This window comes from Ylistrum balloti, unplaced genomic scaffold (assembly GCF_031769215.1).
Source record: "Ylistrum balloti isolate Yb309-2 unplaced genomic scaffold, AGI_CSIRO_Ybal_v1 Utg371468, whole genome shotgun sequence".
Classification (NCBI taxonomy): domain Eukaryota; kingdom Metazoa; phylum Mollusca; class Bivalvia; order Pectinida; family Pectinidae; genus Ylistrum; species Ylistrum balloti.
The window spans coordinates 415409-439967 of record NW_026782765.1 but is presented as its reverse complement, the minus strand read 5'-3'; the positions used below and the strand labels follow the sequence as shown (position 1 = coordinate 439967).

The 24559-nt window shown below is 34.3% G+C and overlaps 1 protein-coding gene across 2 annotated transcripts in view; it reads right to left on the bottom strand.

Annotated features, from left to right (window-relative positions):
- Positions 1 to 23548, bottom strand: part of LOC132562643 (protein bunched, class 2/F/G isoform-like) — a 63257-nt gene extending 39709 nt beyond the window's left edge. For both annotated transcript variants that reach the window (XM_060227397.1, XM_060227398.1), the window contains exon 1: positions 21909 to 23548. In XM_060227397.1, the coding sequence (XP_060083380.1) occupies positions 21909 to 23365 (1457 nt within the window). In that variant the 5' untranslated portion in view covers positions 23366 to 23548. The remainder of the gene's footprint in view (positions 1 to 21908) is intronic.
- Between the last annotated feature and the right edge of the window lie 1011 nt (positions 23549 to 24559).

Genomic DNA, 24559 nt, shown 5'->3' with positions numbered 1-24559 from the left:
TAGTATAGCAAAAATATTAAATGAAATGCATCACACCACTTCTTTGCCCATCAGGCCTTGATTTTAAGTGATTTTTAAATCTGTTTAATACTAAAATATTCATGGAAATCAATAACACTTGAAAACTAATAACACAGATAAACTATTTGATTATCCATTAGTATATGTTCACTGACTGATCACAATATTTCAAACTGATTGCTAGGTTTATATCATCATACAAACAACCAGGTTTTGAGGCAGTTTCCTTAGTTTGAGTATTAACTGCTACCTCAGTCACCAAACATCAGATACACATTCAAATGTTAAGTGTCATTGCCCAATGTCATAATCATGACAGCACAAGATAGTCCATGATTTCAGCTTCCTGAGACACAAAATACCTGGGTGAAGAATAAAACTACACACCTGAGGTTGTATAATTAACCGGGTGACTCCATTGACAGGGTTAACATATTGCCAGTTTTAAAATGTAAAACCACTGTGTAAAAAGGACTAATGTTTCTAAACAGTGCTGTTTCAACCAGAAATATTTGACCACACAGAAAGGGACACATCGAACAGTCACCTAGATGTTGAATTATGCAGTAGCAGTATAAACTGTAATAAGGTCCAAAAGACATCTGCTGTATATAACATATACCTACTGTACATCTACCTACTGTATATACCATATACCTACTGTACATCTACCTACTGTACATACCATATACCTACTGTATACATACTGTACATACCATATACCTACTGCATATACCATATACATACTGTACATACCATATACCTACTGTATATACCAGATACATAATGTACATACCATATACCTACTGTATACATACTGTATATACCATATACATACTGTACATACCATATACCTACAGTATACATACTGAATATACCATATACCTACTGTACATACCATATACATAATGTACATACCATATACCTACTGTATACATACTGTACATACCATATACCTACTGTATACATACTGTACATACCATATACCTACTGTATATATACCATATACATACTGTACATACCATATACCTACAGTATACATACTGTATATACCATATACCTACTGTATACATACTGTATATATCATATACATAATGTACATACCATATACCTACTGTATACATACTGTATATACCATATACCTACTGTACATACCATATACCTACTGTACATACCATATACATACTGTACATACCATATACCTACTGTATACATACTGTATATACCATATACCTACTGTACATACCATATACCTACTGTACATCTACCTACTGTATACACCATATACCTACTGTATACATACTGTATATACCATATACCTACTGTACATACCAAATACCTACTGTACATACCATATACCTACTGTACATACCATATACATACTGTACATACCATATACCTACTGTACATACCATATACATACTGTACATACCATATACCTACTGTATACATACTGTATATACCATATACCTACTGTACATACCATATACCTACTGTACATACCATATACCTACTGTATACATAATGTACATACCATATACCTACTGTATACATACTGTATATACCATATACCTACTGTGCATACCAAATACCTACTGTACATACCATATACCTACTGTATACATACTGTATATACCATATACCTACTGTACATACCAAATACCTACTGTACATACCATATACCTACTGTACATACCAAATACCTACTGTATACATACTGTACATACCATATACCTACTGTATACATACTGTATATACCATATACCTACTGTATACATACTGTACATACCATATACCTACTGTATACATAATGTACATACCATATACCTACTGTATACATACTGTATATACCATATACCTACTGTATACATACTGTACATACCATATACCTACTGTATACATACTGTATATACCATATACCTACTGTATACATACTGTACATACCATATACCTACTGTATACATAATGTACATACCATATACCTACTGTATACATACTGTATATACCATATACCTACTGTATACATACTGTACATACCATATACCTACTGTATACATACTGTACATACCATATACCTACTGTATACATACTGTATATACCATATACCTACTGTATACATACTGTACATACCATATACCTACTGTATACATAATGTACATACCATATACCTACTGTATACATACTGTATATACCATATACCTACTGTACATACCAAATACCTACTGTACATACCATATACCTACTGTACATACCAAATACCTACTGTACATACCATATACCTACTGTACATACCATATACCTACTGTACATACCAAATACCTACTGTACATACCATATACCTACTGTACATACCATATACCTACTGTACATACCATATACCTACTGTACATACCATATACCTACTGTACATACCAAATACCTACTGTACATACCATATACCTACTGTACATACCAAATACCTACTGTACATACCATATACCTACTGTACATACCATATACCTACTGTACATACCAAATACCTACTGTACATACCATATACCTACTGTACATACCAAATACCTACTGTACATACCATATACCTACTGTACATACCATATACCTACTGTACATACCAAATACCTACTGTACATACCATATACCTACTGTACATACCATATACCTACTGTACATACCATATACCTACTGTACATACCAAATACCTACTGTACATACCATATACCTACTGTACATACCATATACCTACTGTACATACCAAATACCTACTGTACATACCATATACCTACTGTACATACCAAATACCTACTGTATACATACTGTATATACCATATACATACTGTATACCTACTATACATACCATATACCTACTGTACATACCAAATACCTACTGTACATACCATATACCTACTGTACATACCAAATACCTACTGTACATACCATATACCTACTGTACATACCAAATACCTACTGTACATACCATATACCTACTGTACATACCATATACCTACTGTACATACCATATACATACTGTATACCTACTATACATACCATATACCTACTGTCATATACCTACTGTATACATACTATACATACCATATACCTACTGTATATATACCTAATGTACATAATTATTGCAATCTTAATGAAATAACTTTACCATTCCCTTTTGATTGAGGTCATTGCTAATAATGAAGATTTTACATTAATTTCAACTTCAAATATATAGAAGTATATTTCATACTTGTGTCCATATCAGAAATTACACACAGCAATAAAAATTTTCATTGAGAAGAATTACAAATGAAGTTATAAATGTCAAATACCTGTATGGGTGACACATGATTGTATGTCCTGTATTAAGTATTTATACCTGAAATTTTTCTTGAGCACCTGAATCATGTCAGGTTTTAAAATCATTCAATAAATGTGTAAAAGTGTTACAAAACAAAACAATAAAATTAATGAACTGATCTGTACTGTACATTTTTACCACATGTATTTATTGTATTACACAAACCAACCATAAAATGTTGGAAGGCTACAACATGTAAAGGGATATAACTCTTATATTGGCTGAATAAGTTTTGTATGCAAAATGTCTTGGTGACTTCATTTTCCTTGGAGCTGTTGTTTATATCAACCTTGGCAAGTTTACCTTTGTTATGAAATCTGTGCCATGTAGCTAATTTTTGACAACAGAAGATGTGCTTCTCTTCTATCAAAGCCTGTCATTCAAATGTGACAATGGTGAGTATAAAATATACTCTGTACCTGACAACAGAGGTCAGGAGCCTGAAAATTAACATTACCTGACCTTAAAGAGGTTGTTCTTTTCAAAATAATCACAATTTCCCAAACAATAAACTACAACTGACAAAGATCATGGGGATAAATCTACAGTATTCCAAACGCCAACATCACAAAATAGAAACATTGTCTAATAATTTTCCTCATTATGCTTTCTCTGTTGGAAAATTTTCAGGGGAAAACGTCACTTTTTTTTAGGAAAGCAAGAGAGTTGTGTTGATTTGCTTTTACAAAAATATTCCATTTGATTAATGGGTTATTGCAACAACAGGCTAGTAATTTAAGACATATATATGTATTTATGTACACAGCAATATCTTGCCACATTTTTTAATGGTTTTAAGATATGTCATTTCCACTAGATGTTATCAGTACAGGTTCTAAAGCTATGGCACACAAAACAGCTAATCATAAAGTGACAATTTAAGAACTAACACAACAGACATCCACACAATTACTGGGCCATGTCAACATAAATAAAAATAAATGAAATTTGTATAGTAATGCCCTGAAAATGAAATGTTAAAGGTTTGAGGTACATAACAAGCCGTGTATTCAGATTTCTCACCAGTGAGATATTTTTAACTGAACTGTGACATGGAAGTAAAGAATAGGTATAAACCAATACTTTCTGGTTTCCTATAAATGACAGTGGCTGGCAAATTGGGATTATGACCTATGATAAATTGATATGCAAACATAGCTGCAAGATTTCAAACTTGGTACTCACACTGTATTCTGATTGTGATCGAGGACAGATGGGCATGGCATGTCACTTTCCTGAACTACAGATTGTCGTTGATTAAAGGCACAACAATAATACACAAATACATAATCCCTGTTCAAGGAGTCTGTGTCACCATGGGACCAGGTACCTTCAGGATGGAAAGACTGACCCTGGTGGCTTACTGTCCAAAACCCCGCCCCTGGGGAAGCAGGTATCATTTCCTGAAGGAGAGGTGATAACTGGTGGCCAGAGTCCAAAGGCCACAGGAAGTCTTGTAGAGATGTTTGGGAGTTTTCCCTTGATAGGAATGTATGGTCATTACAGAGTGAAAGCTGTTGAGTAGGAGATTTGTCAGCATCTGTCTCTGTGTCTTCTACCTCTGACAGCTGAAAATCTGCCATTGTTGTTATGATAGAATACCAGGTCAAAGGAAGAACTGCCTAAATAACAATAAACACCATGTCTCCATATAATTGATGTTTATGATTCAGTTTATATATACTCCAGACATCCAGCAATATGGAACTTAACACTTTCAAAGCCATTGAACTTATCTACAATTCAAACTTGTGACTGATTTCAAATAACATCCACTGTAGCACAGAGTAGTTATAGGCAGGAAAGTGCAGACGTATCATATCATGACCACACATGGACTTCAACACTCACATCTTGACCGAACACAGCCAACCATTCAATTTGCTATAAATAGAACTATACAATTAAGTCGGTCAGGCGTCTCAATTGATCCAGTTTATAAAAAAAAATACCTCTGTTAATCTCATAGGATTCTTCATTTTTCCTCAAACATCATGTCATCTTGTATGTAGATTAGCATTTACAACTCTATATTCATTTGTTTTGCAACAAAATCTTCTATCATTACATCCATCTGTCTTGATTCCATAGATTGACCAGGCCACCCTGTTTCAAGTTGACTTTAATTGCCAGTTGTCCCCCACTTGCTAATATTTTCACCCCTCTTGTTATCCTGTGGACAGTGTGTGACAATTCATTGCTAGAGTCATATCATTATTTTGGGCTGTTTACAAGAAACCATCAGCAATTACTCAAACATAACTATGGAATGTCCCGACAGGTATAAACATCTGTCACACAGAAAAACTCCACAGTGACCTCCACATTTTATGGATGTAGACCGATCTCGCATTATGGCTGTATGTTTTCTCACAGATATTATCATTGATGTGCCATAAGATTATCTACCTGAGGCACTGACTTTCACTCCATGTCAATATCTATACCATGGTACAGTAGGTTATTATGTATTATCTCCTGACTGTCGGATCAGTCACCACACAACACTATACCATCCAAACTTCATATTTCCTATGGAAATTGGTCACAGCTCTAACATAATCACAATTTCACACTTAAGTCACCTGGATTGTTATTACAGTGCAACTCTACAAACGAGGTTGTTGTTTTTTTTACCTGACCATGACAAAGTTCAGACAACCCTGAGGTAAAGTATACAAAGTTTTATGTCACCGCTGTCCATTCACTACTGTCACCTTCTCTGATGGTACAGGGAAAACCTTCAATAGCTGCAGCTTTTTTCGCCTTACATTGACAGGAATAACATCGTACCATTGCATTAAATAGTCATATTCCAATTTTAAAAAATGTTTCGAATGAAAGCACACAAATGTACTCACAGCACGTCCATATGTTTCAATTGCTTTATACAGTTAACACATCCATAAAGCTATACTACGTAGATCTACTTGCGGTGAATTGAACAACTTTGGCCAATGGTAAAATGTATCCAGTTGATGTAAGAGGAGAGTTAATCCAGGTTCCCTGTAGCATTAACAATAATATCTACCAACAACAATGTTGAACGTCAGAGTTAACCTATATGACTGCTGTATCGTTCCCCACCAAACTTTCTAAACTGTGCTATGACGCATCACATTTAAGCACAGTTCATTGTGAAACGATTTGATGAGGTGTTATTTCTCCATTCGAGATGCAACTATTAGCAACAGTGTCTGATTATCCTAGTAATTACTGGTGAACAGACATACTAGTTTCATTCCACCATGTGAAACCCTGGTAGTCTACCACCAATCAGAAAATCCAAACGGATTCTGTGTTCTGGTGTGACAAACATGTGTATACAACAGTGTTGTTGACGTCCATGCTATGAAGGACATCTGACATAACAAGGAGACAGTCTATTATAGTATTGTGTGACACATGTAGATTTTAAATCCTATCAATTAGTTGCCTTACATCATGGTACTGGTACTATAACACAATTACCTCTGATTACCTTATAACATAATACAGGTGCTTTAATGCCTGTACAATAAGTAGGTAAAATCATGTATTTGGACAAGGTCTTTGATAAACACAATGATCCAGACAAGGTTTTAGATAATGTAGACAGACACAGTAAATATAAATCATCCCTGGAAAAATACTGATAGCATAAATAGCTGTAAGCAATGGAATACATTTTGAATCATTGTCTTGATATTTATGAGGGTCAGACTAATTAAGACATGTATATCAGAAACTTCTGTCAAATAATCACCATTTCATATCCATAGCTTCACGAATAAATAGAGTTAAAAAATATAAATGAACGTGCAATTTCTCAAACTCTTTATTGATATTTTGTCTCAAATACTGTTCCCTTTCAGTTTCTCTATCAAATAACAGTATTAAGAAGCAAGAATAGATTTGTTTAAAAATGAATAATCACTGTTTCATATCATTTCCAATGTTATTCATTTACTTTGTAAAAGTAGTACTCAAGTAAAAATATACCTTGTTTACATATTTTAATTTTCATGTATCTGCATATAAATGTTTAACTTGCATTTAATAAAATTTAGATCTTCAGCTATCCTTAACATTCAGAAACATGTTTCATATTTACTGAATAACATAATTTGGTGCCTTTGAAATAAAATCCATTAAGAAAAAAATCTTCAAAGCACTACAAGCTAAAATAGGTTTGGGATTCATTTGAGAAAGAATACAACAAACCACACCAATGATTTTTCAAGCCTGTTCCACTATGGTGAACCTGTCACCTTCACATGAACCCTAGCCCTTACATGTATCGTTCACTTAAGGAAACGTGAGAAGCTGTCTCGTCATTAATTCGAAATTCAGCGTAGTTTTATAAGATCCTGGAGGCAATACTTTAAATACTGTTCAATTAAAATAGTATGTTTGATTTGATCAAATTGAACCACTGTGTAAATACCTTGTTTAGTAAGGTGATCGTAATAGGACAAGAAATTGGTGACCATAAAATAATAGTTTATACAGAAATCTTGACAAAGAGGAAGGCAATACTCACAGCTGACGACACCTAGGACAAAACATATATCTATGTTATACTTACACATTCAGATATATACTAAAGAGTAATTATGGGGAGAAAAACCAGAAATGTCTGAAAGGATCACATGTTTCACTCAGGTGTTTATAATTTTCTGAAACCCTGATACAGTATCTAATTTGAGGTGATCTCATGATAAGATGAGATATATCTCTAAAGACATTCAATCTACAAAGAAATATCACTGATATTAATTGTTGATTTTCTATAAATGATAACCTATGAATTTGATCTTCCAACCATGAAACCCTAGCTTATCTATATCTTATAACGAAGATATATCTAACAATCTCATATTATCTATATGTTATCATAATATATTAAGTTGATCAAAATCCCCATAACAAATGAAGTAGATTAATGGTGACCTTGACCTTGGCAACCTTAAACAAAAAAATTGTGTAGGCATTCTCATACAAGAGCTCTGTAACAACTTTGGTCAGAAATCCTTGAGAAATATGTTTACCAGGGTGGTGTCACTAAATTGGTAGGTTTTCTATAAATAGTAAATGACTTTAACCTTGAAGCCCTGAAATACAAACTATTACTAAATATTTTCACAATGTAGTTTGGCTAAAAATTCCTTGAGAAATGAAGTTGGTAGAACAATGGCACTGAAATGATTAATGCCTTTCTATAAATAATAGGGGCCTTGACCTTGTAACCCTGAAATATAAACTATCACCAAGTAGTTTCATGATGTAGTTTGGTCAAAATTCCTTGAGGAATGATGCCTTTCTATTAATGTTTGCATGGGGGACCTTGACCTACGACATACAAACTATTACAAAATATTCTCATGATATTGTTTCGTCAAAATTCCTTTAGAAATAAAATTGGTAGAATGATGTCACTGAATTAATTAATGCCTTTCTATAAATAATAGGGGCCTTGACCTTGGAACCCTGAAACACAAACTATTACTAGATGTTCCTGGAGAAATGAAGTTGGTAGAATGATGTCATTGAAGTAATTGATGCCTAAAACTCTGACTAAGAGAACTGAGATGATAGCGCAACAACATTAGATTTGGTTTGGGACAAGACAGTGGTAATCCTCATCAATTGGTGAGGGGAAAAACTTGTTTCTGTTTCATTTTGTATGCCTTTTTGGATTATATTCAACAAAAAGAAAATCATTAGAAATACAAAATGTAAATTTTGAAATAAATCAAGGGAAAAGGGTAAGAGCAGACATCATCAATATTTAAAGATGGCACTGAATGAATTGAAGAATGTTTTACAAAATGGAATCTAATAGTATATAATCCCAGTGTGGTCAGATCATCTAATTTAGCAATATGTACTCAGATTAGGTGTTATTTAGTCACTGAGGTAATTCACATATATATTGATATGATCATATAAATATTAATTATAAAACAAATAACTAAACTAACATACTAAGTCTGTTTTACTCAGTTATCTTGACAAGCTTCAAAACAACAGACTACTGCACGAATGTGTATATGCTGAAACTACAGCTTATAAAATCAATATACAACTTTGAACCTTTGTGAATTTCCACTCCAAGAGAGTACAGCCTTCCTACACGTGTACACATAGCTTTAGTATTCCTACCACCTAAATCATAACATTAGCCACCCAAATCTATAATGTTGCCACCCTTACCAGTTTCTGCTCTAGAGCAATGCATGGTATGGAACCATTAACTCATGTTGGATTAATAGAAAGTCACTTCATAAATCAACTAGTCTTCCATCCCAATTGAGGTTTTATTCCTAGCCAGAACTAGATATATATGGACAGAAAAATGTCCCAAGATGCATGTCCAGAAAGCAGGAGAGAAAGGAAACAATTCAAGGAAACATATTTTTTATATAGTTTCTGATGACAAAATGTACTGTGATTCATCAGTTGCCAATGTCATCAACATCTAAATCATAGTAGATAGTCACGAGAGAACAATGTGCTTCACTACTTGTGATAAATAAGAGATATCCTTTATAGGCTACAGAAAAAACATCAAATTTAATACACAAGTACATGTAGACTGAGCAATCAGTTTTCCACAACCTACAAATTTCCATACTTAAAACAAAAGAACTGCCAACTTTTAAGCGTCACTACAAGTAATTTCAGCTGAAAGCATAAGCTATATTTCTAAACAATAGACATTTTTCTATGAAGTATACCTGGGTGGTAAGTTTCAATATCTAAGTATCAATAACTGTAGAAAACAAAAACTTTACTTACCCCACCTGAAGTATTTTATGCAGTTACAACAAAGTTTAATTTTACAAAAAGCAAAAGTTTGGCCATAAAGTAAGCTTAATACTTAAAATTGGAATAATATTTACAATATGCCCTTCAATATATAAATATGAAAAACAGGAATCATAGGATGTATCACCAAGTTTCATGTGTCCTGAGAACAATCATTCGATACCCAAATAAAAACATTTTATAGTGCCCCCCCCCCCCCCCACCAATCTGTCTGGTTTTTTTCAAAGCATGGGTACAATGCACCCCTAATAATGCATTGGTATGGGGAAATCATTGAACACTAGGGAAACAAGTTCTGAATTTGGCCAATTTGGAGGTTCTGTACCCTCATTTAAGGTAAATGGGGAACACTGATTATTTATGTTCATAGTAACACATGTTGTGTAAAGTCAACAACACTGATTTGGATAACTTGTATGACACAATTTGCCAGCAAAATTTTACATAAAATTACACCTTCCATAAGTATACAGTAAAACAATGATTTTTGAAGACTCCTCAATAAAAATTCAGGGACAAATTTAATTTTGTCTTCCTACAATCATTTTAAAATGCCAGAAGTGTTTTCAACAAGGAAGTACACAATTCTGTCATTTATACTTAACTCATCATTCAACACTTCGGTCCTACAACAATCAAAACACCACAACAGTATATACTTCCTAGTATCTGATTTAAAATCAGTTCGCCCGAAAAGTTGACACTAATATAACTACATGTGTGAGACTGCTGTGGGCCTCATCATAAAGTCATACCGACACACATTTCCAAATAAAAACACTAAAGTAAAACTGATTATCACATTGCCACTGATGTTAAGGCTGTTGGTGGAAACATTTATTATTTTGCAGGTAAGATCTTCCCACAGAGTACAGACATACCTATGGGAACAAACTGTGTCTCTTTGACTGGTTTCTATATGGGGCTGATCTATGCTCAATCTTTCCATACAATGAAACCAACATGGGGCAGCTTTCCACAAAGCTGTATAATAAGCATGATCATTTCCCTATTGTGAATTTTCCATTTCTAGATAGCAACCTCAACCCATTGTGTTTACATGTCATGATTGATTTGATATTCTTGGGCTTGTTCTTAACATCATGATTTTCATGCATGATGTTGGCAACCAACAGATCTTGACACAGAATTTTGATTGATACAGGTTGATGAAGATTATGGTGAAATTCTATGTTAGTAATAATGATCTTGAGAAATTTTCTATTTCTTTTTGCAAAATGAAATTAGAGGCTTTTGATGCTGGTTAGTATGCCTGGTGGTTCTGTTGTAAATTACCTTCTTATTTAGGAACATGATACTAATTACTTGGATTGACCAAGGTTTACATGGTGGATTTCATTAATGAAGCAGAAGATGCTTACCGTTTCAGTACACATGGTATTATTCCCCTTGTACTATTTCGCAGTCTCTGTATTAATTTTTATTTGTTTATATTTTCCCCTTATTTCATCAAATGTTTGTTTGAATTATGATTCAATTTGCATGTTGGTATTGTCTTTCGTTTTACAAGAAAGAATGTATTGTTTGTGCTCAATCTCTGAATACTTGTTCCTTAAAAATTGCTACCAGTTGCAAAATATTACAGCACATGATCATTCTTACAGCAAAGGTCAGTTTCCTGCGGTTTTTCAATATGTAGTAGTGCATATATACTTAACAGATCATACATTCTGTAGTGATTTTTTTGGCCATATCAACAGCCAGATACCAATTCATTTTCACTGGGCTGATCCCATTCTAAATGGTTTCAAATGCTCAAGTTGGTGGACTGACAAAGATACGTCACAATAATTCTTTTTCCAGTCTTACTTAGTTGTTGACACAGGAATATTTTGCTAATTTATGGTTTCTATTGACTTTTCTGTACATATGTGAGAACCTAATGTGTATTTTGCCTTAGAGTCACCAGGTTTCAATTCCCCCTGCTTTGACATTTTTTTCTGGCTTTCAGAAATTGCATCATCATCATCGACTGGCTGAATGTTAAAAGATCAACCAATGATGTTGAACGTCTCATGAAACTTATAGGAAAAGCAGCAAACAAAATTCTTAATGCTATCAAGTTGAAAATAACGAACAAGAGGGCCATGGCCCTTAACCATCATCTGGCAATCATTGAATGGATAGACAAACCACAGAATTCCCTGATGGTGGTCTGACAAATCTGATGAATTCAAATTTTGAACAAATGGAAGGTTTTGTGCATGAAAATCAGTTGCACCATCATGTTTCAAAATAACTATCAAGTACTGTGTACAAGAAAGTAAATTAATGACAGCTATAAACTGTGTTTAGTGTTGAAGTAATGGTCCCAAATTATAATCACAGGATAAATGATTAAGAGTATGTATAGTGATTGCCTGAGGGTGCAGACAAACACCTTGGCACCCCATGGCCCCTCACCTGTGACGTGATAGCAGGTGGTAAGATAATTATACCCCTTTGTGTACATAATGAAGACAGTGCCAATGTGTCTAGGAGATAAGGCTTGACATTGCCAGGACTGGCTATTCAAGTCATTTGAGCAATGAAATATCAGTGTATTTTGTCAATTTCGCACTTTCGCAAATGCAATTTTAAAACTGCAAAAGGGTTTTCATTTTCACCTTTGGTGCTGATGGCAACTGACAGCACGAGCCCTGCTACGACTTACATAGAAGACATTGGTTGGTTTATAATGACATTTTCTACAAACTAGAAATCATATTCTATGTACATGCTACAAAAATGTCATTGCTATGACATATGGCTTGTTGAAAAAGCATGCTACAGGCCCAATTTCAAGACTCCTTGACATTTGGTTATTGAGAAGAATTGCTTATGCATTTCAACACATCTGATCCTGTGACATTGACAGGTCAAGGTGAAACAACTTGGTAGCCCTTCATCCCAGCATGAGGCCTATACTTGTTTATAGATGCCAAATATCAGTACCCTGAGCCTTCTTGTTATTGAGAAGTCATTGGAATGGAAAGTTTATGCATGGCAAGCAGCGAAAGGGTCAGAATGACCTATAGTCATTGTGTTTTGTCCTTCGTTGTGCACCGTCCGCTGTTTGTTAAAAAAGATCATCATGAATAAAATCAAACATGAATTATCATGATATAAGTATGTTACAGTGAGTAGTATAGTGATGCCTCTACTGGTAATTACCACACTAAGCACGATATTGGATACCTAGGCCTGATACATGCCATCCATAGTAATTCGGGTCAAGAGTCTTGACCAAGGAAACTTCATGACGACACAATAAACTAGTCTTTGTCTCTGCTTCCTAGCAAACACAAGTATCATGGGTAGAGAGTTCTGAACCATATATCTCAGATCTTCACACAAGGTTGTGTAGCCAATGTTCTCCTGTCTGAGCTATAACAACCTTTTTTTTAAAACACCACTAATTACAGACTTGCAAAAGCACTTCCATATACATAATTGATCTTAGTACAGATAAATATTCAGACCTATAATACAATAAATCATAAAGCGTAATTAATTTGTAGTATCTGTCCAGATCATTTGCTTCCATTGCAGAGTGTTAATAGTGTTGAAAAAAGAATACTTAGATGTAAAACTTGTACATTCGGTTGTGTATATAATCTGCTGATAGATCATTTAAACTACATGAACACCTATAACAGCTGACCTATCCAAAATAACTGCACTTAGTTCTATGGTTTTAAATCTATATGAATTATCTAAAATTAAAGCTAAATATAGTCATTTGATATAGGTTGGTACAGTTATTACAGGTCTTTACTGTACTTGACCTACATATATATAGCTGATCTGTGCAGAGTTTACACACTAGAAGGGGGACAGCTGGGGAAGTTGACAACCTTGTACATATATATGTACTTACCGGGGAGACACTATCATAAACATACATTGGGGATGACTCATGCTGTATATAACCTCAAAGGTTTGTACAGAGCTTTTCAAAAAGGAAACCCAATTCAATCTCCAAATAACAGTAAAATGCAATACAAAAATACCATAACACTAAGAGAGGTTGGTTCCCAGAAGGAACAAGTTGGTACATTTAGAAATAGATGCTTTCAGCATCCTCCAATTTCTTTCTAGTTTGGTGTTGTTCTCTCTATCTCTCAACAGGAAACAAAGAACCAGGAGAAAAGACAAGAAAAGGAAGCAGTTAGATTGGATAGAACAAGATGAAGGTCAAAACTGTAGGGCTAACAGATCAGGTTTTGTACCTCCTGCATGAAGCAAAGGATTCATGGGAAAATTCCTTATTCTACTTCTGGTGTGCCATCAGGAAAAACAAAAACTAGACATGTCTTTGCAGTCGTATTTCAGAAATATAACAGCACATTATTTTATGTAATTTAACCAATGAAGCAAATTAAAGCTTTGCCTATAGATGGGTCATCACCAAAAAATCACCTTTTTTTCCTCCCCCAGTGACTTGTGGTTATAAAAGCAATCTGATAAGAGAATAAATACATAGTATATAAAAAGCAATAATGCTTTGCCTATAGATGGGTCATCACAACCCCCCCCCATGTGACTTGTGGTTATACAAACAATCTGATAAGAGAATAAATCAGTTATTGAATATTTATCTGAATCAGAGACAAATGATTACACAAATACCTGAATGAACCCGTGAGTCAATGAACAAACAGTTATATGAGCCAGTAATTGAAAGTTACCTATAATACAATATCCTGCATTTTTTGTAGTTAAAGTGCACTGAATGCTAAAGCTATGGGTAATTAATATTTTCCTGACCAAAAAGATTTTGGCAATCAGCAGTCCAGTTTACAAGTGCCATGAAATGATATTAATGGTTATATTACTGTACAACTACAGTCTAAGGTTGAAGGTAGAAGACTTATAAAGTTTTTGTATTAGACGTCCATATGTTGCCAAACACACATTCCTTCTTCCCTCTGATTCACACACTACATATTTATTAACTCTTGGTTTACATGTACATATTGATCTTCATCAACATTTCAAGCCAATTTTTGGGAAGAAAAACAAATATTCAGAGTGACAGATATATCTATCTCCCCTTTTCCTATCATAAAATGAAATAGGAAAGCAAATATGCACATTTTTTATCTTCACAACATGTGCATAACTGAGTAACATTTTAATGTCACAATGATCTACAATTTTGTTAACATGTGCCAGATTCAGATTTATAATCTTGAAAAATATTTGGTGCTATATATATTCGAGTAATTATATCATGTTTCTGTTGTTTTGCTCATTAACTGCGGTCATCAAATCACTATTATAATTAAAGAAGTGCATACAAATTGACTGATTGACATAAAAACCACTGGAAAGTGAGTATTTGTATTCGATATTTTTAGTTGAAGATAATAATTTAAACTGTGACCTAGAAGTCAGTCAGGTGAAAATATTCATTAAATTTTATTCACTCTATGAATAGTCTTTTGGTGTGGAGTAATATTTTAGACTAGAATTACAACCTCAATACATTTCTGTCACAAATACTCTAGACAGCTAATCATAAGCTTAATTAAGACTTGAAAATGCCAGTCCTTTACAGCACTTTGTTGCCTTCTAATATGTCTATGTTATTCAGGCATTCTCTAACGTTTGCAGCTAATATGAGTTAGTGAACTTTAATGAAAATGTCTCAAGTTAAAAGTAGCATTGTGAGTAATTCCAAATCCAAAGCTTTCTGTCTAATTTCAGTGCAGAAAGTCACATGATTTTCCTTTTTTATTTGCTTTATAGGTTTTGAAACCTTTGTAGTTGCAATATAATTCACAATCTGATAATTGACGAATGGACAAACAGACTACAGAGTTGTTTTTTTTAGCAATTTGGTCAGAACAATCTCAGGATCACTTCATGCATGTTTGATATCACTGCCACTTCCTAATTATGCTCAAGACCAAATCTGGTTGAAATCCATGTAAACGTTAAAAAAGAGCAGCATTTCAAAGCAAAATGATTTAAACTTCCCGTTTTGGGGCCTGGTCCCAACTAAGTCTCTTATTGTGGGTCAAAACAACTTTCTGAATTGAAGAAATGATTCCAAACACCACCGATGTTTCAGATCAAATTTGGAAGAAATCTAACCTGGGATTAAGAAGGAGAAGCATTTTAAATCAAAATACGGTTGAAACTTGTCTCGAAATCGCTTGAATCAAAATTCTGTTGGAGTCAAAATAATTTTCAAGTCCTGATTTTTTTCCTCTAAATCTTAGCAATTTTAGTTAGGATGACTTAAATTTTGGTTACATCTAAACTATTTTTCAGTCCCTTCAATTGTAAAGCAAGGGAAAAGTCATTTGTCTCGAAATTAATTTTTGTCAAAACATTGGCCATACTCTCAACGAAATTGCCTGCATCTTTAGGAATGATAAAAACAAAGCAATCAAACCAGTACAAACTTTTTGATGAAATTTTGAGAGAAATTTATTTTGAGCTTGTTAAAGAAAAGGAATGCAGTTGGGCAATGTAGTCAGATTTAGTATTTGGACAATGAAGTGCTGAAAGTATTTTTCATTGATAGAGCCTATCTCTGTATGTGATTTGTTTAGTCTAGTGCTTGTACATGTTTTCTGTATCAGGTAAAAAATTTCTAGTGGCGCGCTTTTCATACATTTATCTATTTGTAATTTAGTCATATTGATATGATCTGTAGCTTCATGTGTTTCTAGTAGCATATCAAATGCAAATTTTGATTTCATTTCATTGTCATTCCATAAAAAATATGATGTATATGTGCTTGGTCAGTAAGGGTATTGTACGTGTGTGTGGGGAGGAATGACATGAATACCCATGTATTTGATTGGAGTTGTTATAACATGTTTTGTTGTTTGGATGAATAAACAATAGAAGGAGAAAGCAGAAATTAATTTTCTAGTTCATTTACTGACATTTCAAAAAAAAGATTAAACTATGCTATCATAGCCCTACTTAATTTACTGTATTGCAGTACTTCCCCTTTTGAGACCCCATCCTAAATTCCCTAGTGGTCAAATTAACTTTCTAAATTTGAGAATTAATTTACCACCTCTGTTATTGTTTCAGGCAAAATTTTTACTAAATCCATTCAAGCATTAAGGAAGAGTAGCATTTTGAATCAAAACATCGTTGATTTCCCTTTTTGAGGCTCCAACTCCAAGTCCCTTTGAATTGAATCAACTCTCTAAATATAAGATACGATTGCCCTCATCAAATGATGCTTCAGACAAAATTTGAATGAAATACATTCAAGCATTAAGGAAAAGTAGAATTTTGAATCAAAACATTTTCTCTTTCCCATTTTGAATCTTCAACTCCAGATCCCTGGTGTTCATATCAACTTTCTAAATAAGAAATGACTTTGTCCTGCTTATCCTGTTTCATATCCACTTAACAAAACTACGACATTTTGTAAAATGACGAAACTATTTTACAGCAACATTAGACTTGCCCTATACACAAAATAGAAAACAATTAGACAGGTTTCTGCAAAGACGATGGCACTTCCATGAATTTAAAAAGACCCAGCAACATTTCTTAGCATTAAAACATCAATAATATGTCATTTTAATGGTTTTCAACTCTACAGCAAATCTACCCCCACGTTTGTTTGGTGTTTCCAAAAATAGAACAAGCCATTGCAAACTGTAAATACATGGCTTTGTCAATAGATTTAGGAGATCTCAGATATTATTTATAGTCCTTATTCAGGATGGACATATATTTACTGACTTTGTGATCATGGAGTATACAGTCCTACAATTCTACAACAGAAATCAAGGCAGCTTTTGTTTACGTAAAAAATCTGCACTGTTTGGGCTACTCCCGGCAACTATTTTACGATGTTTCATAATTCATCAAGATGAAACTTGAACACATAATGAAGAGAAACAAGAGGACAGTTGGTCACATACTAGAAAGACTCAGATCATATTTAAATTTTGAATTCAAAGAATGGGTGATTAGTAGAGTATGGGCAATTATTAGAACAAATATCTGAAGTTAGAAAGCTTTCAAATTTGGATTTGAAAAAACCAATAACAAAATTACAATTTTCAAAATGAAAATTAGATTCTAATGACAGCTGTAGTAGGAACGAACATTTCCTACATACCTGTTTTAATATTTCCAGCCGTAGGATAGACTTCTCATATATTTATTCATTGGTATATATACCATAGATAACGTTGTTAATTGCTGTATCTCTTTATCAATCTTATAATTTCCTTTTATTGATATTTGTACATTACATAGCATTAGCCTAGGGCAAAGCGGAACTCCGCTATTATCTGTTTACTTGCATTATGATGTCACCAATTAATTACGTCATTGTAACTAGTGTACTCTCTTTGACATTGGTGGAAATAACATGTGTAGTTGCTAGGCACAGGAGTATATAAAGTCCTGCTTTTTGAATTTGCACTGTTCTGAGGACGGCATACCTAGTGTGCCGAAACTAGTCGACTAATAAAGTTACAGAAGATCTTCATTGGCGTTTTCTGGTCCTGCTTACCGGAATTTTCAAAATGATTCATAGATGTTCACCTGTGAGTGCAACAACACTTTATTCTGGTCATTGCATCTAGGGAAGTGCAGACATTTTGGTATCTAACATCCTTGGGAACAGGTTTAGGTTTCTTTGGGTATTAAGGCACACAACCTGTCAAACCGGTTTCAATTCTAGTGCAATGCATGCATATCACTGAATTTGACAAAAAAAAGTAGTGATCACCAATGAATGGATACAATCTTTGGAAAATTAATGATCTATTAGTGTGTGATGAGAAAGTCAAGAATTCATAAATAAGGTACATTAATAATCTGTTGGTGCGTGATGAGAAAGTAAAGAATTCTAAAATGGGGTATGCATGCACAATTGCTGTCACATTGCACATGTTGCAGGTGTGTTACACTTCAATTGGTGATGACACAATAACCGGTTTGATATGTTTGATATGGTTGGTTAGTTGGTTTACATTCAAAATTACAAGTTTATCATTTGCTTTAATAGAAGAAATCAGCATTAAATAGACATGAGAGGGATGGCTTGTATATCCCTGTCTCTTCTTGAGTACAAAAAGGTGCCCTAATATATCCACCTGGTACAGTGAACATTGTCAGAGTCCTGCCAAGTCTCTGGAAACGCCTAGCACACAGTATAATTTGAGGGGTCCCTGAAACTCAGGGTCTGTCAAGAGAGTGTCATTGATCTAATGATGTCACTTTAAAAACTGATATGACAGGTTGTAAGCCTTTTATACTCGGAGATATCAGTACCCATTTCCAAGCTAGGCAGACACTAAAATTTCTGCACTTCCTTACATATATGAAGACAAATGGCAATAAAAAAGTGTCATCTCAGGGAGACATCTCACAAGCATTCTGAAAACTTTATCAATGTATTATAAACTAACACAATAGACTTTCAGTGCATAATCACTTCTCGAAAAATTAACACACTGATGAATTCACATATTAGTAATAATTGTTCACAATACAGAGAAAAGACATCTAGCACAATCATATTTCAGTCCAATGCTTAAGAGTATGAAAAGCCCTCAAATAAGCGAAAATAGACGATACGTTTCAAAATTATAATTTTTAAAATCCAAATTGGACAGCTTTACAACTTGCACTGCTATCTTGAAATAATGTTTTGTTCCATATCGTTGATATTTTTCGGAAGATGATACAGCTGGAAACAACACAGCTTCAAAAAAATACAGCATGTCCACTGCAAGCGACTGGTATGAAACAGAATACTGCAAATGTACTGATTAGGCAATTATAGTTATCAAAGATGTTTATCAATAAACAAACAACTGAAATACAATGAAAAGGTGTGGACCATTTCAAATATTAAATATACTGGTGTTGCATTGATATCGGTGATATCAATTAAAGTTCTGTACTCTACCGTCATAAAATTGGTTAATTGACAAAAACTTACTGATTAAACTGTATTTATGATGCTACTGAAAGTTTTTATGTGTCAGTATAGACATATGATGATGTATCTGTGAAGACAGCTATTAAAGATTGTATTTTTTTTTTTGACTCATTTTTTTTTTCCTGCAATACAGCTAGTATTTTTTTCGAAATTGTGATGGAAAAATAGGGCCACTGGCCCAGTCATTGCTTTAATTTCAATTCTTTATCAATGAATATGGTATGAGCTTTATGTCCAATATTGCATAATATTATGGAAATCCTTCAGTCAGTCCAAACAAAATAGAAAAAAATTAATTCTGAACCTGTCCAAATTATAGGAATTAAGATTGTGAAAAAATAAATAAGTATTTAACTTTCAGAGTCAATGTCACCCAAAATCGCATTGATATTGTTACTTTGTGACATAGAAACCATGAAAGCCCCCAAAAAGCATGTCTGCTCGTGTATTGGCTGAAGTTAACATATAAAAATATCAATATGCAGATGGTGCATTATGACTTATGCCTGTAGATTTAGGATTATTAATATCGTCCAACTAGTGTTTATATAATCATAAAGCATATCTGCAAGTCTAACATTTATCTATTTCATGTAATAAGTAGGATAACCTTGATGCAGTTATCTTTAATGCCAGAATAGGTAACTGGCTATCTGGTTCACTGTTTGGATGGTACCTCACAATGGTGTTTTCAAGTCAGCATTTCAACTATCCATGAACCATGGTCAGTGTTTTGCTTGGCAGAAGCCCCTCTCCCTTGTTCAAATTGTTGTATCTACTGCATTATCAAGATAGATTTCACCTTGATTGGAAACTAGACCATCTCATGTAAGCCCTTGTTTCACATCTTGGTTTCTCTAAGTGTACGAGTGAATTTGGCTTTTACTGAAAATTGTAACTGTCCAAGTTGGATGTGCATTATAACCATGTAAAGGATGGATACTTCGCTATTACATTTTTTTTTACACTTGACACAATTTCTGTTTGTATTGTAGTTTCTTGATAGTAGTACATGGTAAACCTGAACATTTGTTTCAACTTAAATTAAAACGATCACATGGAGCAACTATTCATGCTATCCCAATATCCTAACCTATCGTTAGTCATATACACAATCTCACAATATCAATGCGTTCAAATCATCTAACTTATATGTGAAACCAGAATAGGAAGAGTTAGATAGAAACTGTTTCTGGTAAAAAGAAAAAATCTTCTGTTCGAAACACCTGCCTATTTGAACTGACCAGAGGTTTACCGTATATCATGACACAATAAATACTTACACACATACACTTCATCCCTATACCATATTACTGTACCAAATCAAGATACTGAAAATTGTCTGCATCTTTTCAACCCATAATTCATAGTAGCTTAAAATTATTGAGCCATAAAAAAAAAAAAACAGAAAAAAAAAATGTACTCAAAATTTAACCATGATTCAAGCCAATGGTACACTAAATCTTTTGTATTAAGGATCAATGATATAAAAATTCATTTATGATAATGGTTATAATCTAATCACAAATTGCAAAATTTTTCACATTCACAACAACTTCCGACACTGTTACTTTGGCCAATCATATGAGACATTACGAAATAAGTCAATTTTTTTAAGTATGGGGCGATAAAATTGAAAAATTTGCTCATGAAATTGCTCTCTTCCTAGAGGATTAAATAATAAATGCCCAAATCTATGAGCTTGCATATTAATGATCTGTAAGCAAATGCTTTGATGAATATGATGGTCTTTCGAACCAGGTTACATAATGAGATGAAGTTTACCTTTCATCTGCTTTCGTTGGACTAGACATGCCACCAACAGCTTCAGCAACAGCTAATGGCGTCAGTATTGGGGATGAAAAATCGCTTAAATTGGCAGGAACTGTTACCGGTTTCAATTGGTGAGTAAGTCTACTATCTAGGCCTGTTTGGTCAATGTAAGACTGACTAGCAGCAATGTTTAAAATTGAAGTCTGACCCTCGACCCCATCCAACTCATTCCAGTGCACATTATCTTTATTGGATGCTGGACTAGAGCTAGAGTCTACAGTACTTTGGTTGATATGAGTCTGCACATTTGGAACAGGACCCATACCCTGTTGCAGTTTCATCTGATCATTCAAAGTAGGAGGCATTTGTCCGGTAATGCTGTTTGGAATTTGTGATGTGCCTGAAGAAACAGAAGCTGGCATTGCTGAATGTTGCGAATTGGGATTAGCATTATCTACAATTGGAGTCTGGACTTGCATAGGTTTTTGTACATGGCCTTGTGGGATAGACCCACCATGTCCAGAAACTGGGCCTGTCTGAGGGAGACCTTGTCTGGACTGACCAGGGGATCCTGCCCCAGCATTTACAACGATGCCCTGGTAGTTTTGTGATGGATGGTTTGGTAAACTAATAGGAATCTGGGACACATTTGGATTAGGTTGGTTGTAGGAATGTGCACCATCCTGGGAACTGGGCACCATCCCTTGTTGCTGTTTAGACTGGAATTTATCACTCTGATTATCACTTTGAATGATATATCCATCTGTTCCTTGGTTCTGCAATCCTGTCACCGATAATGGATTCTTGGCCGGATCATCAACACCAGGAACATAATGTATAGAACTCGAAGCACTTGAATTACCAGAATTAGCTTGATCATCTGTCTGGTCTCGAACTACCTTTGTTTCACTCTTTTCTGTCACTGGCGTGTCAAGCAAATCATGACACAGCCATCTACCCCTCCTAAATGGTTCTTTGGTCTCTATTTTCACCACTTTAAACCGTGTGGTCGTACTAGAATGAACATCAGTTTTCTCTTTACTTGTGATTGTGACCTCCTTACCGACAGTGTTGCTGATTATCACTTCCGAGTCCTGGCCAAAAGTCTGGGTAAAATCCTCTAGAGGCGTATCCTGGTCACCTAGATCCGTATATTTGGAACTATCTAGGATTTCTGAACTAAGCTCTTCTGTATGACTCTCCACAGTCTCGTCTAAATCATCCATTGAATCACCATCTGCATCGTTTGGGGGGTCCCCTCCAATCGGGGGGCGCTGAATGTTTTTCGTCACGCTCGTGATTTTGAATGTGCTTTTCTTTTTATGCAAACCATCTGATAAGGTTTTCATACTTCCCATAAGAGGTCTATGATCTAAATCATCCTTATTGTTCGTGTCATATACACTAGAATTCGACGAAGAGTTATCCACTGTGACTGCCATTTTGTCAAACTTTGGATGAGCTGCCATTTTGTTCACTTCAGCATCGGAATAAACGGAGAATTATCTCTCTAAAAAAGCCAGTCCATGAGAGACAATACCCATGGTATAAATCTCCCATCTTTTTCTGTTCATTCGAGTCGCTTAGGCCATTATTAATTGTCCATACGGCAACTTTTTGACACAAAACAAGGCGCACCTATACACCCTCACCTTCGTTGAATGACGGCAGACATGAACAGCTACGAATGATGGGAAGTGACGTCAGGAGGTCTGCTTGACCTAAAAAAAATCTCGTGCGACCCCGTTTGACACCAACTTTGACCTCATCAAGTAAAAAGATTATCCACCAGTCATCTAAAACTATTTAAACACGTGCAATGTTAGCGGACTATTTTAAGTACAAGAAATAAGATAATTTATTATATCATACTAAACAGCCGTACCGTTTCGTGAATTAGAATTTTACCATTAGCAGACGAACTAACTGTCAGTTAGATTCCAATTATCAGGTGAGATTTAAGCTAGATTTAGGCCTTGAAATGAAATGAATAATATTCTTTATACAAAAAATCGTGGACATACGTTATAATTGATTCCGTTGTATAACACATTTGACTCATATCATAACCTTAGCAGGCATGATAAAAAACAACAGACAAAACAAACAAAAAACCAGATATCCATGCAGCATTGAGTGAAATGTTTTCTGTGATTTGACACACAAATACACCATAGTGTTTCAATATAAATCTGAAATAAACAAATACATGTATTGATCTGAACAATGAAAACCCTATTGTTATATATTCTGTTGTATACAGTAAATATTATGTGATTAGATAACAGGTGAAGTATATATCAATAGTTTTCATATCAGGTTAAAAGTTATGTAAAATTGTTTTATCAGATCAACAGAAAATAATATGAGGTTGCACGATAAATAATGCAAATAGTTTTCATATATAAGTCAGTGACTGCTACTGTATAACCAAACGCTAACTTCTAACGACTTGGGAATATTGAAGTAATGCAAACAGATTGAGGGAAATGCACAAGGGGCGTATAATACAGATCATGCCTTATGCCTTCCACTCTTATAACAAATTCTTCATTGAATTTGCCATTGTCCTGTTGGCATGCATACGCCCATAAACGGAAGGCAGGTAAATTATTAAACAAAAATGTATGTAGTGCAAAGGTATAATAAATAACTAACATCTA